The sequence below is a fragment of the Balearica regulorum genome, chromosome 1 (genome assembly GCF_011004875.1).
Source record: "Balearica regulorum gibbericeps isolate bBalReg1 chromosome 1, bBalReg1.pri, whole genome shotgun sequence".
NCBI classification, from domain to species: Eukaryota; Metazoa; Chordata; class Aves; order Gruiformes; family Gruidae; genus Balearica; species Balearica regulorum.
In genome coordinates, this window is record NC_046184.1 from 194,163,261 (window position 1) to 194,179,088 (window position 15,828).

Sequence of the window (15,828 nt, forward strand, 5' to 3'; positions counted from 1 at the left end):
TCAAATTAACAGTCAGGCCTAATGTTTAGGCAGAAGATGCTGCAAAGTTTATTTCATTATTAAAACCAAAAACAAACAAACAAACCCCCAACCCCAGAACAAACACAACCATCAAACAGTTTTACGAAGGTACCACAGAAAACAGTCAAAATGCAGTGTTGGTACAGCTGAGGGCCCAAGCAGGAGAGTGGAAAAGCAAACCAGAGCAAACACAAACAAGGCTGCTGGCTGGAGCAGCTGCCCGTTTTCAGTAGCTGGCATTTTTTCTCCCACCAAGAATAAAACACCGCATGTTTTAATACCGACTTAGGAAATAAGCTTGCCGATTTTACCACAATACAGCCAGCAGCCCCGAAACTGTGAAACCACGGAGAGGGCCTCTGCCCTCCATTGGACAGGCTGCGCACAAACGCAACACCTCCCAGCACGCTGAGAGAACCCTCAAAAGAGTTTAAAACAGCCTAAACCCCACTGTCTTGTGTTGGCTTAAAGAATTTTCCTCCAGGGAGGGGGGACCGGCGTGTGTGTGGGGAAAACTGAACCGAACCGCCCCGCCCCTTCCCGGGCTGCCACCCACCCTCACAGCCCAGCCGCCCAGACCAGCACGCGCGCACACGCTTGGTCCCGGCCTAACCCCAAGGTCTCCCTCCCGCGCCCAACGGCCGCGAGCTAAGGAACATCCCCGCCCCCAGGGAGGGGGCTGTTGGGAGCTGTAGTCCGAGGCTCGGCCGGAGGAACTACAAGTCCCATTACAACCGGGGGCAGCGGGGGTGAGGGGGCGCCATTTTGAGAGCGAGGGGTTGCCAGTGCTCCCCTCCCCCGCCCGCCGGGAATGCGCTGCTCGTCGAGGCGGCGGAAGACGGGCGGGCGCGCGCTTCTGCCTTGAGGTTGGTCTCTTCACCCGCATGTGGCTGTGGCTTCTCTTGGGCCAGGAAGGCACTTCTCACTGCTGCCACCGCTGCCGTCGACGTGTGGCGAAGGGGGACCGCGGCCGAGTGCTCGGGCCGCCGCAGCCGAACGGGGAGGGGGGGCCTGTGGGGGCGGCGCACAGAAGTCGGCTGCTGAGGTTGTGGGACGCCGGTGCCGGGCTGAAGGAAGTGTGTGTGTGGGGCGGGGAGGGGGGTGTCTTACACTGCGGCGTGGGGAGGGAGGGAACGGCTGGCACACCTACCGGGGATTTGGGGCCGGTGGCTCCCAGCAGCCGCGCCTTCGCCTCAGGCGCTCCGCTCCCCGCGGCGGCCCTGCCGCCGCCATCCCGGTGCGGGAGCAGAGCCTGCTTCCCCCGGCTCGGAGGTGTGGCCTGCCTCTGTGCCGGGGTGCTGGCCTGCATGCTTTGTCACCTCCGCACCCAGAAAAAGGTGATCGCAGAGGCAAACCCAAGCATTTCCCTCCGTCTTTTAGTTCTGCTACATATGCCTTCTTTTTCCGTTTGGAAATTTATAGTACAGGTGGAGCTTAAGGCCATGAGTTACTTGGTTGAGACTTCTGGATGTTTGGCGGGTTAGTTAAAGTGGAAGTTTAGTGTTGCAAGTGCGAGCCCAGTGAGTCACGTAAGCCAGCTCAGGTTCAACACTTATAACCAGCTCTTCACAGAAATACAACAAACTTAGGCCTATCGCATTCAAGAGGCAAGACTGTGACTTAAATTTCACTTTCTTAGTACTTGCGCTGTCCTCCCCAAGAATGCAGGTGGAGATGCTTTGACATGCAACTTCACTGTCCCAAAGGATAGTCAGAGGAAGTCTGTTAAAGATTAGCAAGAAAAGATATTCCTTCCTGTCTGGGACAGTCACAGAGCAGCATTCTCCTTCATTAAAGATACTGTTGTGCCGCATGCTCTCTGTTTTCATTCCACATCAGAATACGGGCTTTGCTTAAACACCATTCCAGAAGACAGATGAGGACATAATAAAACAACTTTTTTATTCCAACCCTGGTTTTGAGTGGAGGTAGAGTAACTTTTTTGGATGTATGGGGGATAGTGTCCCCGATTCATATGATGTCATTCTCACTTTCTAATTTACAAAAAAGAGGAACTGAGAAGCTGGAGGTATGCATAAAATGTGTATATTGTTGGAGGAGGAGAGACCATAATACTCACAACATTCTTCCACTAATTCTGAGGGGAGGGATAGTTGCATGTTTCTCCCTCTTCTGACGTTAGTGCAGTCTTCCAAGAAGTAAAGTCAGGTGCAAACAGTAAAGTCTCCTTGGTTTAGGCATTTGGAGACAGGATGGCAGAATTCGCTTCCTTTGGATAGTAGGTGAGAAAGAGCCCAGAGTAACACCTTTTCTTGTCAGTTTTGTAAGTAAACATGAAATGATAAAGTTTACTTACAAATCTTCCTGAAATACTACCTACAGATCCTTTTCAGATAAAGAAAAAAACTTCTTTTCTTGTCCAGAATGATGAGCATGTGATGTTTTATTAATATTTATTCCTAGAAACTTGAAATGTTCACAGAAAGTAGTAGAATAAACCCTCTAGTAGGAAAAATGCTTGCTTGCTTTCTTGTTTGGTACTGCATTTGGTTTTGAGGGGGGATTTGCTGAATTAACTACTTGGCACTTGATTTATGATTAAATGACTATTACTTTTTATTGCTTTCTATCTAGACTTCAGGAATACAAAGGAAAATCCAAGTAATTCTAACTACTAGATGGATAACGGCGTGACTGTGTGTCACGGTGGTCGGTGCTATCTTGCTTTGTATTTAATTGCTCTTGTGTCTCTGAATTTTTCTGGAACTTATTGGCTCATTCTTAGATTGCAATCTGTTTGGGACAGGGATTGCTTTTTTTGTGTTTATTTTTAGAAAACATGCAACCAGGTGGTCTTGGTCCCTAACAAAGGTCTGTAGTTGTTCCAAAACCAGAAATATGATAACAGATTGCAGATTTAATTTTATGTCTTATTTGACTAGTACCAAATTATCAATGCCATCCAGCATCTGTTTGATTGGTGTTAAATGAATTAGTTGAGTTTAGTTCGTGTAACAGAAAATAATCCTTGAGAAGGAAGTATTTGCATTTTTGTTGGTCATGTTAGTAGTGATGTCAGGCATCAGTTTGTGTGTTGGAAATTGTCGTGTGTTTATGCTGTAAAAGAGATTTATAACACTTGGCAGGTTAACATAGGTCAGTAGAGAACAGAGGTTGTTGATGTAATTCATCTTTCAAATATTCACATTTTTAAAAGCATGATTTGTAAATTAATTAAGATATATCATAAAATGTGACTGCTAGACTGGTACAGCACTAATGTATTTCTTTGCTAAAGATGTGCAATAATGTGGAAATTTTGTTTAAACAAGATTTCCAGTAGATGATGTCTGCTTTTCTTCTAGTTGAGTTCATTTAGTGACTGTGGAGTGTCTGAGGATGCATATCATAGGCCTGAATAATTGCTGCTTTTTTATACTTTTAAAATGTGCATTCTGATAATGTATTAATTTTTTTCTAAGATGCTTCATGCTGAAAGTAGAGTAAGGCCCTTGGAGTGTCAGGATGAAATCACAACTGAACCATGTTCTAAAAAAATGAAGTCAACAGAAGGGTTTTACAAGAAATTCTCTGATGATGGCAACCAAGGTACTCAAGAAGAACTGGACACTGAGAGAACATCAGATGATTTGGTACCGGCATATGCCTCTGATAACCAAGGGCAACTTGAAATGCAGAAGCAAGAGAAAATACCTACTAGCGTCCTGGGAACATTGCATGAAGTGCTCCCTGAAAATAATCTAGTGCTTAGTCAGCCAATTGATTCAGAAACTCTGCAGAATGTAAATCCTCCGTTTGCATCAATAAATGACACTAAAGTTGAAGAAAAGAAAGGCCCTTTTATTACAAATAATACTGGTGAAGATGATATTAGAAATAGTAGTACATCATTCTCAATAAATCGGAATGCATCAGATGAAGAGTTTTTTACAAGCAAAGAATTTATCGGACCGATTTACAAGCCTGCCGAAAGCAACAAACAGAACAAATCTGGCAGTTGCAATGAATGTAGAAACAGTGAGGGAGATCAGAATGAATTGCATGAAAACCAAGCTAAAAGAAAGGAGGCAAAGAAGATGCAGACTATTTCTTCTGCTGTACCAGAAATAGATGATGAACTGGACCAGTTCTATAAAGAAATTCACCAGCTGGAAAATGAAAATTTAGATACTAATTTTCAGGAAAAAGAAACTGAAATTTCTCAGGAACAATTCTCTCCGTCTGACTGCAGTCAAACCTCACAAGAGGATTATCAACGCGTATTGTTGGGCAGCCCACAACCATTTTATGAGAATGGACAGTGTTTCTTTGGGGAACAGAACAGTCAGAAAACAAGCAGCGAGCAGCAGTTTGTCATGGAAACAAGTGGCTGGAAAACTGAAAATACCTTTAATGGACAAGTAGATTCTAAATATTGGAACTACTCAGTGCCTGAATTCAGACCTGCTTGGCAGTCAACGGAGTCTTTCATAGTACCTCAGGGATCTCTTCCTCCTAGATTCAACCATCAGTCGCACTTTCCGATGTTTAATTCCCCACCACAAAAGACAAATGCTCTCCCTTCTCAGAATGGTGAACTTTTGTACAAAAATTATCATGGTTACCATGGAAATACTGATATCAACAGTCATGGTCCATTGCTTGATCGAAGTACCAGGTATGCTGGTCATATTGATATCCATCCTACTCAAGTCTTCAGAAATGGAAATAATGAGCAGAATGGACTCCAAAATAATGGTTTCTGTGAAACCAGAGAAGAGTGTTGGAAGGCTCCAAAAGCTGACAATGCAGAAAGAATGCACAGCTTTTCTTCCTTGCAGTTACCTGAAGAAAGATTTGGTTGTTCACAGAAATTGCTCGTAATCTTAAGAGGCCTACCAGGTTCAGGGAAATCAACACTTTCTCGGTAAGTAAAGACTTAAAGCTTGGGAAGCTTATTAAATTAATTTTTTTCAAGTATTTTTACAAAAAAAAAACCCCTGTAAGCACTTGGTAAACTTTGGTATTTGTAAATTAGGCTATTAAAATGCAGTAACTTTTACTTAATGAGGACATATGACAGTAAATACTGAAAAAAAAATGGTTTTATTTTGTCTCCTTTAGACTTTTGATGAACAGGAGCTGGTTTATGTTAAATTTAAAATGTTCTGTATCCTTTAAATTTCATAATCTTTTATTCTGAAACTTTGAGATGTACTAGTATGTGATGATCTGCCTCTATTTCATTCTCAAATTCCTTCGTTTAAAAAAAATCTGTCAAATCTAACAGCATTAATTTGACTGAACCGGAAGTGCTTTTTTATGCCCATGCAAAAATCTTCAAAGACCATTAGAAGAATTTTGCTACTCTAACAATACTGAATTTGTTTTCAGTATGTTGATGAAACCGAGTGTAATCTCATTCAGGTTTTTTTGTACTACAATCTGTCAACTTCTCTATTAGTGAACAACATAAAAGAAAAATATATTTTCCCTTAAAAATATAGTTGTTGAAGTCTGACAGGTTAAAAGCAAGACCACCTCCAATTTGGATTTTCACTTTTTTCTTTTGGCTTAGTTTAAAAAGCATGTAAGTTGACATAAAGCACAGACACTATCTCTTTTAAGTGAAAATAGGTTTCTCTTGCATGCAAAAAAAAAGTTACTATATCAGCACTTAGTGACTGAGCTTCATCCATAAACTAAACATCACAAATGGGATGTCTTCTGTGATGATCTTATGTTGTATACTAAGAGTCTATGAAAAAGATACAGTGATCATGTTCTTCCTTGTTTTATGTATAAAGGAGTAATCTTGCTGTTTGATTTCCCACCCCCCACCCCCGTGATATTTAGGAGACCGTGATCTCCATATCATAGAAAAATACCTATTAGAAATTTCTAGCTTACATATTTGTATGATTATAACATTTTCTAGTTACTGAGTGCTCTATTTTGCAAACCTGTGTTTCTGAAGCTGTGTGAGCCTGTGTGGGTATTATTACAATAATTTCTTTAATATGAGAAAGCAACATAGAAAATTTAAAAAAAACAACCTGTGGAAAAAATGCTGCCTCAATGCAAGAATTGGATAATACTTAATGTGAAGATATCTAATAGAATAGGATATTTTGTTTTGCATGTTTTGTGTGCTGAATTGTCTTTGAATCTTTCTCAAATATTTATATTACCTGAAAGATTCTAAATATCTTCAGGTTTTTAGGAACACATATTCTTGCTTTTTTCATCTCTTGCTAGTGAGATCAATTACTAATTTCATTTAACAGGTGGGAAAGTGGGCACTGTGAGTGAGATCAAGGTCAAGAATAGTCCCCAAATTTAGGTGCAGAATTTGAACTGTGTGGGACTTGTTTTTCAGTGTATTCAGTTATATCCACTTTCATGTGTTTAAAGCTTGGTTGCAGTTGTAAATTCCCATAAAATCATGACTCTGGTACCTGGTGATGGGGGAACCCAGAATTAATATCTGCCTATGAGGAAAATATACGTATTATTAGTTAAGTCTTATTCTTAATAAAGTTGACTGTGTTTTTGTGTGTAACATCATAGACTTCTGCAGTGTAGAGTGTGACAGCAAATACAGTCTTCTGATGTCATATTAGTACCCACAGGTATCTTTGCAGTCTTGGCATCATTAGCATCTGCAGACAAACCTCTACGATTTGTGCTAGCAAAATGACTGTGTAGGAAAAGCAGAAAATTGATACCATCTTTGTGGATCAGCACTAGAAGGGAATGAGATGCATCTTGCAAGTGGGTTTCCCACGTATGAAATGACGGCAGAGCAGTAGTGAGACCCAGTAATCTTGCATTCCTGTCTGCATTTTGTGCAAAGTGAGGGCTTGTAAGTACAGGCACTTTTCCTCCTGCTGCCAAACTTCACCCATATCTGTCCTGAATCTTCCACTGAAGTCTGTGTTTTGTTTTGACTCTTCCATCCCAACCATGTGGAATCACAGGAATGTTTTTTGGAATATGCTTCTGGAGGTCAACTAGTCCATCATTCTGCTTGGAGCAAGTCTGTCACCATCGTTGGATCAAATCAGCTGTGTCTTTGTCTAGCCTGATCTGTGTTCTCCTGTGTTATACCATATGCTATCACCTGGTAGAATCTGGCTCATCATCTTTGCAGCTTCCTTTCAGGTAAGGGGATGGTCTTATTCACTGCAACAGGCTGATACCAGATGACCTTTTACTGTCTTCACTGCCAGACTAAACAAGCCCAGCTGCTATTAACCTCCCCTTCTAGGTTGTATGCTCTTAGCCATCTTGGTAGCCATCTGTTCAACCCTTTAATGGTTTTCAGCATGTCTTTTGAACTGGGAAGCCTCAAACTGGACACTATTTCAGAACTGACTGCACAAGAGCCGGATAGAGTGTGGATGATACTTTTCATTGATCTACTGGCCACATTTTCTCTAATAAAGCCTAGGATGTGTTTTGCTCTTCTTTCGATGAGAGCATGCCATTCACTCCTCTCCAGTTTGATATCCACTGTAATCCTCAGATCCTTTTCAGCAGGGCTGCTCAACCAGTCACTTTATATCCTGTACTGATGCTTAGGTTTCTTTTTCACCACCTGCAGAACTTTGTGCTTTTCCTTGTTGAGCTTCATGATGTTTTACTTAGCCCGGTGCTCAAGTTTCTCAATGTTCTTCTGGATAGAAGCCGTACTGTTGAGTATGTTGGGCATCACTACTAATTTGGTGTCATCTGCAAGTTCTCTGCCTCATCATCCAGGTTGCTGATGAATATACTGAAAAAATTGGTCCCACTATCATCCCTTGCTGTAGTCTGCTTGTTACTGACTGGGAGATGATGTCAGAAGCCTTGATAATTTCAAAGTATGCTACATTCATTGCTCTGTCCTCATCTACAAAGGCAGTTGTTTCATCAGAGAGTACATTCTGGTCAGTAAAGAATGATTTGTCTATTGCAAACCCCTTGTTGACTCTTCCCAATTACCTTAATTTCCTTCACATGTCTGGAAATAGATTTGAAGAGGATGCATTCCATTGTCTTTCCAGGAACTGAGATTTGAGCAGTCTTTAGTTCCTTGGGTCCTTGTCTTTACTTGCCTTAAATACAAGCATAAAATCAGTGGTTTCCTGGTCATTGGAGAGTTCCCCTCATTTCCTTGATTTGTTTCCTGCTTTCACTTGACCTAGACAATCTCAGCCTCCTGAGGCTCGTTCAAGTTCCTATCTCTTTATACATCTATTTTCAGTTTTGTTTTCCTATTCCTGTGCAACCATGGCTTTTGATCTGTGCTTACTAGCTCCACCTCCGCTCCTAAATTCTAAACTGATTTCTCAATTCCTTCTTCTCCACCACCTTTCTTCCCAGATTGCTCTTACCCCTGTTTCAGCTGGTGGTGTTACCTCATTCCCAGCTTTGTTGTACCAATTTTTTCCTCGCGCTTCACTCTTTGCCTTGTCCCTATTTCCTAGCTCTGCTGCTGGTACCAAGTTGCTTGTTCCAGTGTTTGTACCACTATGCTTCCCATGTCCTTCCTATTTTAGAAGTTTTATTTCTTCTCTTGCCATTCTTAAGATTGTGTTGGGAGAAACATGTTCTTACAATGCAGTATGGGTACTGAATCAGCTTCCTGTCACTGCAAGAATGCTCTGTATAGGAATGGGCTTACTGCAGTGAGAATCTGCATTTTCTATTCAGTACAAAAATGAGTACTTTTCACTATCGTTTTCTGTGCACATGACATTTTAAAGTCCTATAGCTTGGGCAAATTTACAAACCTTTTTGCAGGGAAAACAAACACATACACTTTGCCAGATTAACTTCCTCAGTCCCAAACTTCTCAGAAAAAAGGCTTGGAATAGCAAAACATGATAAAAATGCTGTGTTTCTTCCTTTGTTTTGGAAGTGATTGACCATTTAGTTAGACATTTTCTAAAACAATTTGGCCAGACAGATACCCAGCAGTGGTATCTCTAGCCCAAGTAACAAAAGTCTGCTACAATTAGGTGATAATATAATCTTATAATGCTGGAAAAAGTTACAAGTGGCGTTCCTCAGGGCTTGGTGCTGGGATCAGCACTATTCAACATCTTTGTCGGCGACATGGACAGTGGGATCGAGTGCACCCTCCGCAAGTTTGCTGACAACACCAAGGTGTGTGGTGTGGTCGACATGCTGGAGGGAAGGGATGCCATCCAGAGGGACCTTGGCAGGCTGGAGAGGTGGGCCCATGTGAACTGCATGAAGTTCAACAAGGCCAAGTGCAAGGTCCTGCACATGGGTCAGGGCAATCCCAAGCACAGCTCCAGGCTGGGCAGAGAATGGGTTGAGAGCAGCCCTGAGGAGAAGCACTTGGGGGTATTGACTGATGAGAAGCTCAACATGAGCCGGCAGTGTGTGCTTGCAGCCCAGAAAGCCAACCGTGTCCTGGGCTGCATCAAAAGAGGTGTGACCAGCAGGTCAAGGGAGGTGATCCTGCCCCTCTACTCTGCTCTTGTGAGACCCCACCTGGAGTACTGTGTCCAGCTCTGGGGGCCCCAGTACAGGAGAGACATGGAGCTGTTGGAGCGAGTCCAGAGGAGGCCACGAAGCTGATCAAAGGGCTGGAGCACCCCTCCCAAGAGGACAGGCTGAGAGAGTTGGGATTGTTCAGCCTGGAGAAGAGAAGGCTCTGAGGAGACCTAATTGTGGCCTAGTATCTAAAGGGGACCTACAGGAAGGCTGGAGAGGGACTGTTTATGAGGGAGTGTAGTGACAGGACAAGGGGTAATGGCTTTAAACTGAAAGAAGGTACATTTAGATTAGATATTAGGAAAAAATTCTTCACTATGAGGGCAGTGAGGCACTGGAACAGGTTGCCCAGAGAAGTTGTGGATGCCCTATCCCTGGAAGTGTTCGAGGCCAGGTTGGATGGGGCTTTGGGCAACCTGGTCTAGTGGAGGGTGTCCCTGCCTGTAGCAGAGGGCTTGGAACTAGATGATCTTTGAGGTCCCTTCCAACCCAAACCATTCTATGAAAACAGACTTGGATTTTTAGGGCGTTTTGATACTGAACTTGGCAGTAATTGCAATTTTCCACTTGTCTATAAATATCTGAATGTGAATTTGAATAAAAAGGACCTTAATGAAGTTGAAAGAACAAATATTGGTGTCATTTAAGAACTACATTTTGAATTAAATATGTTGCAGGAGTATATAAAGACAGTTGTCTTTATCTGGGGCCATTCTTCCTGAGAGCTCAGTCTTCTGAATGGAAGAGTTAAAGAGTTAGTATGTATAGCTGAATGTAGAAACAATTGTGTGCTGCTGTTTCTAATTATATATTTCTTTAAACTGTGTTACAAGCAAATCTTTTAAAGTAGCATTTACATAGATTAATAATACTACAGATTTAAAACTTACATTTAGTTATTGTCTATTTTTTTCATCATTTGTGGTATGTTAGCTATTTTAAATAGGTGAATTGTTAGATTCTAAGATATCTTCTTTATAATAAAATCATCTGTCAAAGTAGGCTAACCAGAATGCAGGTTGGGGGACCATTTTAGTTTTGAAGAAAAAATAAGGCAGGATTTGTTTATGTTTTGGTGCACACATGCCCTGGAAAAAATGCGTATTGATTTGCTGACTAGTTAAAATGAGCATTTTAGGTTTCAAGATGAGTTTCATACGTTGAGCTAATAGCTTCTATTAGATCAGATAGCATGTCTGGAAAAAGTAAGTGAGCTGCTTTAATTTTTACATCTGCTTTAATTTCACTGTCCTACTGTGTTCAAAGGTGGGTGTTCGATTGCAGGGAAGGTTTAGGGTGAAAAAGTTGCATTACAGCAGTTGGATAGTACTGCTACTCGTTTCAGGCATGTGCACATGCTGAGTGATCTGTTATTTGACTCTCTTACTAGAAATATATTTATCTTTTTTCTTCATCTCTTAAAAGTGGAGTATCATCTCTTTGTGGGTTTAGATAGTAATGATGCTTTCTTTGCATAGATGTGCTTTTTGTTATTTCTGTTTCCTAGTTCATGAGTCTGGGATAAATTTTATTTCCAAATACATGTTAAAAGTATGTGAATTACTGAATGTGACATCGACAAATATGTTTTAAATTTTACAAGTTTAAGTAATGTGAATTCTGAAAGAGGTAATTGTCAGGCTTTTAAAATGTTATGTTTTATGATTTAATTTCACAGTTTAGAAACAGGCTATGATCATTGCTGTAATAATTGAAGTTTCAGTTTGTAAACTCATTACTTTGTGACAGGTTGTGTGTGATGTGTAGGGTAAGGGGTCTGTTACTGTGCCCTCCTTGGTAGTCGCTTTGCCTTCCCAAATTCTGTAGTTTTAGGATTATTTCTGCAAACATAGTTTACCGTATTAAATCCATTATATCAGTTATATAGGTTCATAAACAAATTGTGGTGTATTCTGAACTTCAAAGAATAATAAAAGTATTTCAGGAATAAACTTTGTTGATGGGTTTGCAAGATTCCCAAACCCTTGCCATTGTGTTTCTTTATTGTTACAACTAGTGATCTTTGGAAGATACAACAGGAGAATTTGACTAAGTGAATTATTCTCCAGAACACTGAGCAAACGGAGTCAGTTCCTAGAAATAAAAGTAAAAATGAATGCTCCATTACCATTGATTCATCAGTTCATATGTTTCCTACAGAAACCTGATGGTCAGGCTCCTAGGAGCTGTAAAGGTATGTCTATCTACTCAGCTAGTAGAAGGTTCCCAGTGATTATTTGCTATCTCTTTTATTAAGGCAGATGCTCCTTACTCTTAAAGATGTGTGTATACATTCAGCACACAAAAAGTGGGTATGGAAGGTGGATGTGGTTTTTCTAGCATTATTAATTGGCAAACATAGCATACTGTAAATAAGAAAATTGGGCCATGTGTAAAATCATGGCCAAGTAACAATATAAATTCCTGTTAAATATTTTATATGAGAGAGGAATAGATATGAAAAAATGCTGTTGTGTGTGGTGTATGATTTACTTGGTGCCATTTTATCTACTTAGAACAAAAATAGGCTTTGAATCTTTCTGTGCTCTCCTAAACCACTGTAATAGACATCCTATTAAAAGACATAGACTCTAACGAAAATGATTATTGAACAGTATCATGCTCTGCTTTCTGAAATAGCATTGCTATTTATCCTGAGGGAATGTTAATACTCTGGTAAAGGGAGAAAGAACAAGAAGGAAAAAACTGCTTGTGTGCAGCTTTGATCATGTTGCTTGACAGTTGCATCATTAGTAGTTTCTTCTGGTCCTTAGTAATCTGAATTTTGTTGTTACAGATGTCTGTATTTTAAAAGCAAAAATAACGGACAACATAGTTGTGGGACAGTAAATGTGTAGGAATATAAGTTAATGTACAGCATCCCAGTCTTTACCTCAGCAATAGTGCATCCCACATACTGCTAGTGCAGTTTGGGTTTTGTGGCCTTTGGGTACATTGCCAATTTTTGAGCCAGAATAGGTGCCAAAATTTCCATAGGACAGTGATGTCTGAGTGTTGCAATGGCCTATGAGTGCTCTGTGACACTAACAGACTGTTTCCTTTTTTCAAATTCAGATATACTATAGCAAACAAGAATAGTCAAGGAGGTTTTGCAGTCACATTTATTTTGGAGGTCAGACTTCAAATAGAATTGTACTGTTGTCTCAGTTTACAAGGTTTTCCTTTAAACCTCAATTTGCAAGGACTTTCTGAAAATAAAATTTACATTTGGCAGAATGGGGATTGCTCATTGGGATGGATTAATGTAGATTTGATTTGACAGAGATTCTGATGTTATTGATCAACCAGCAGTTAATTATGCCCTGTAACTTTGTTATAACCAGTTTCTCTGACTTACAGGTATTTGTTGGCATGCTTGGACAACATTTAGGATGAATTTTAATTAAATCCAAAAGTCAGCTCTATGAGGCTTCTAGAAGGCGTGACTGTGGCATTTCATGACAATGCAAATAGAGAATTGTAGAAAAGCTTAATGGATTTTTGTAGCATTCCTACATCATCCATTACAATATCTTCTGTAAACGTATCAGTAATATAACATATTACAACAAAGAGTAAAAATATATTTGTTAACAGTGAACATTGCAACTGTGTCCCTCTGAGTTCCCCTTTTTACCCTCACTGGCTTCCCCACAGTGTTTTTTATTGTTTCGTAAATTATACTTAAATTTGTTTGATAATCTTTAACGTTAGCTGTGCAAGAAGCAGAATGTAATGTAACTTATTCTGACCTACAAATGAAAAACTTCTAGCCAGTAAAATATCTATGTTGCTTGGAAATGGCGGGCCAAAAAGACTGGGTAAATGGGAAATTTGCGTTTTCCTCTTTTTTATCTTTATAGATTCTAATTTGAATCTCTATATATTATCCATTTGCTTACAAATTTGTTTTGCTTTGGTTTGCCTGTTTGTTTCCCCTCCATAAAAATGCATAGTATTTTTGAGAGAATATTCTGTCAGATTTTGTTGAAATTGGTCTATATGTCCGAAAGTCACCATGGAATGGTATTGCCTTTCCTGCCTTTTGGTAGGAAACCAAACTAAAACACTCTAATCAAGTGGTTTAAGTAATTTGAGAAGTGATTGGTTTTCTCCTGATTTGAAGTGATACATGCAGGGATAGTAAACCACATGGCTTTCCTATCACCCTGTTAGCATTAAAGTATGAATGATAGGGAAAACCAGTATAATTGCCTGATAGAAACTGAGATATGAAAAAATCCTATCTTAGATGACAAGAAATATATTAGACTGAAACTACAGTTCTGCAAGGCGTGGTAACCCATGTAGCAGCTAACTGCTGCTCAGTCAATGGAGGTCTCCATTGATAGCTGGCCACTTTTAATGTACCACCTTTTGAGGCCTTTTCTTAAATAGGCTTAACTGCTAACGCCTCAGAAAAGTAACTCGGGGGGAAAAAAAAAAGGATAAAAGGATTGCTTTCTTCTGAACATGAATTCCAGTAGCTTACAGATCCAGTGAGTGTCGGAGTTGATGAGAAAATAGAGGCAAGTAAGACTATGTCACCAGGATTGGAGTATAGGACACAGAACTGGAATAGAAGAGTATAGGACACAGAACTGGAATAGAAGAGTATAGGATCTTGAAGGAATAGGTGCATTCTTCTGTAATCTCAACTTTCATTAGTAGGGCAATCTTGAAAGTTTATTGTGATCTTTTACTTTTTCCTGAAAACAGGGAAATTGAAGTAAACATTAGTACCTTGCTTTTGCTGTTCCATTTCAACGCGTGTTGTATGTGCAGACATCATGGGCAAAGGTCACAAGAGGGCTTGTGAGAGTTTAAGATTGTGAAAAAGGATTTGAACATCCAGTTCATTTCATAGCCGCATCCAGATTCCTCATGATCAGATTGGTTTCTAGAGATAATTCCAAATGAGAATTGATACGGAAAATGTTAGTAAATACATGATTATGATGCACTTAACACTTACTGAAATATAACCATAAATTAGATAGGTACAAACATCTCTTGGGGGTGAAGGAGAAGAAACAACAAATACAGAAATAGTAGGGGAAAATATATTGCTTTAATTAGAATTCTTGGTATTACATATGAGTGTACTTTTATAAACATGTTCGAAATTTGCAAGAAGTTCAGAAATAGGGCACAGTTCAGTTTATTTTAGCTATAATTTTTTTCTGTGTCTTTTTTTCTATCTGAGAAATAAAAGTTAAAATATTTTTACATTTTCCTTTGTTTAACAGTATTCTACTTGGTCAAAGTCATGATGGCATTATATTCAGCACCGATGATTATTTTCGTCAACAAGATGGATATACATACAGTGCTGCTCAGCTTGGTGATGCCCATGACTGGAACCAGAAGAGAGGTTTGAATGCATAAGAGGAATTCTATTAAATTATGCTTATATTTAGAAAATAGAAATATATCATAATGTGCATGTGTGTTAATAGTCTATATGAAAAGGAGTACATATATATATTTTTAGATTTAAAGTGTTCTTTATATTTAATTAATGTATATATATACATTAAATTTTGAGCTTATAGAAGGTTCAGAGGTAAAAACAGAAAATCTCTCTTCTTTGTGCTATGACCTGCTGATTTGTTACATTTGATACTAGTACCTTGGTGGCAGAATTGAGTATCCTGTTTTTCCAGTATCTTTACTAATCTGAGATACACCCAAAATTTATGGAAGAGTTTTTCTGAGGAAGATTGGAAGATTTTAGTTCACTTGTGTAGATTAGCAACTTTAAGTCATCTTTCTTAATACCTAGCAGTGTCCAAAGGTTGGGTTTAATTAGTAAAGAAGTAGATACTTGTGATAAGAAGGGTAGCATACAGATTCTTGCTTTTTCTGTAGCAGTTTTCTAAGAATCTCATTATCTGTTTGGTCTGCTCCAAGGAGTGGAGCAGATTACTCTCTGTGCTGCAGTGTCTCAAGCAGAAGTTTCCTTCTTGTCTAGAGGACTACTTGTTTGCATCAGAAGATACAGAGGGCCAAGGAAAAAAAAAATCTCCTCTTTCCTCCCCTCCTCACCCTAATGCAAAATTTCTCATACATTGGGGACCATTTCTGTATGAACAGTTACGGATTTTTTTTTTTTTTTTTTGGAGAAATCATCAGAATATCAGTTATTATTGCTGCACTTTAACCTCAAAAATGCTCTTTATAAATACTTTGAATGAAGTTTCCCAGTAGGAGCCTAAGGAGCAGAACAGTTGATAAGGTAGTAGTTTATGGATGGGAGAGCTCAACCCTTCACAATTATAATACCACCTAACAGTTCTCACTTGATAATGGCTTTAAAGCCGTTCTGGCTGTTTC

The 15,828-nt window shown here is 39.6% G+C and overlaps 1 protein-coding gene across 8 annotated transcripts in view; it reads left to right on the top strand.

Annotated features, from left to right (window-relative positions):
* Positions 1-781: 781 nt before the first annotated feature.
* Positions 782-15,828, top strand: part of N4BP2L2 (NEDD4 binding protein 2 like 2) — a 49,709-nt gene continuing 34,662 nt past the window's right edge. For 5 of the 8 annotated variants that reach the window (XR_012833361.1, XM_075742036.1, XM_075742034.1 and 2 more), the window contains exons 1-3: positions 782-887; positions 3,465-4,909; positions 14,742-14,866. Coding sequence is in view for 5 of the 8 variants with exons in the window: in XM_075742036.1 (XP_075598151.1) it covers positions 3,465-4,909; positions 14,742-14,866 (1,570 nt within the window). In the remaining 3 variants the exon portion in view is untranslated. Of the gene's footprint in view, positions 888-1,860; positions 1,950-3,464; positions 4,910-14,739; positions 14,867-15,828 lie in introns of all 8 variants that reach the window. The other 3 variants (XM_075742031.1, XM_075742042.1, XM_075742041.1) reach the window with 3 other exon arrangements.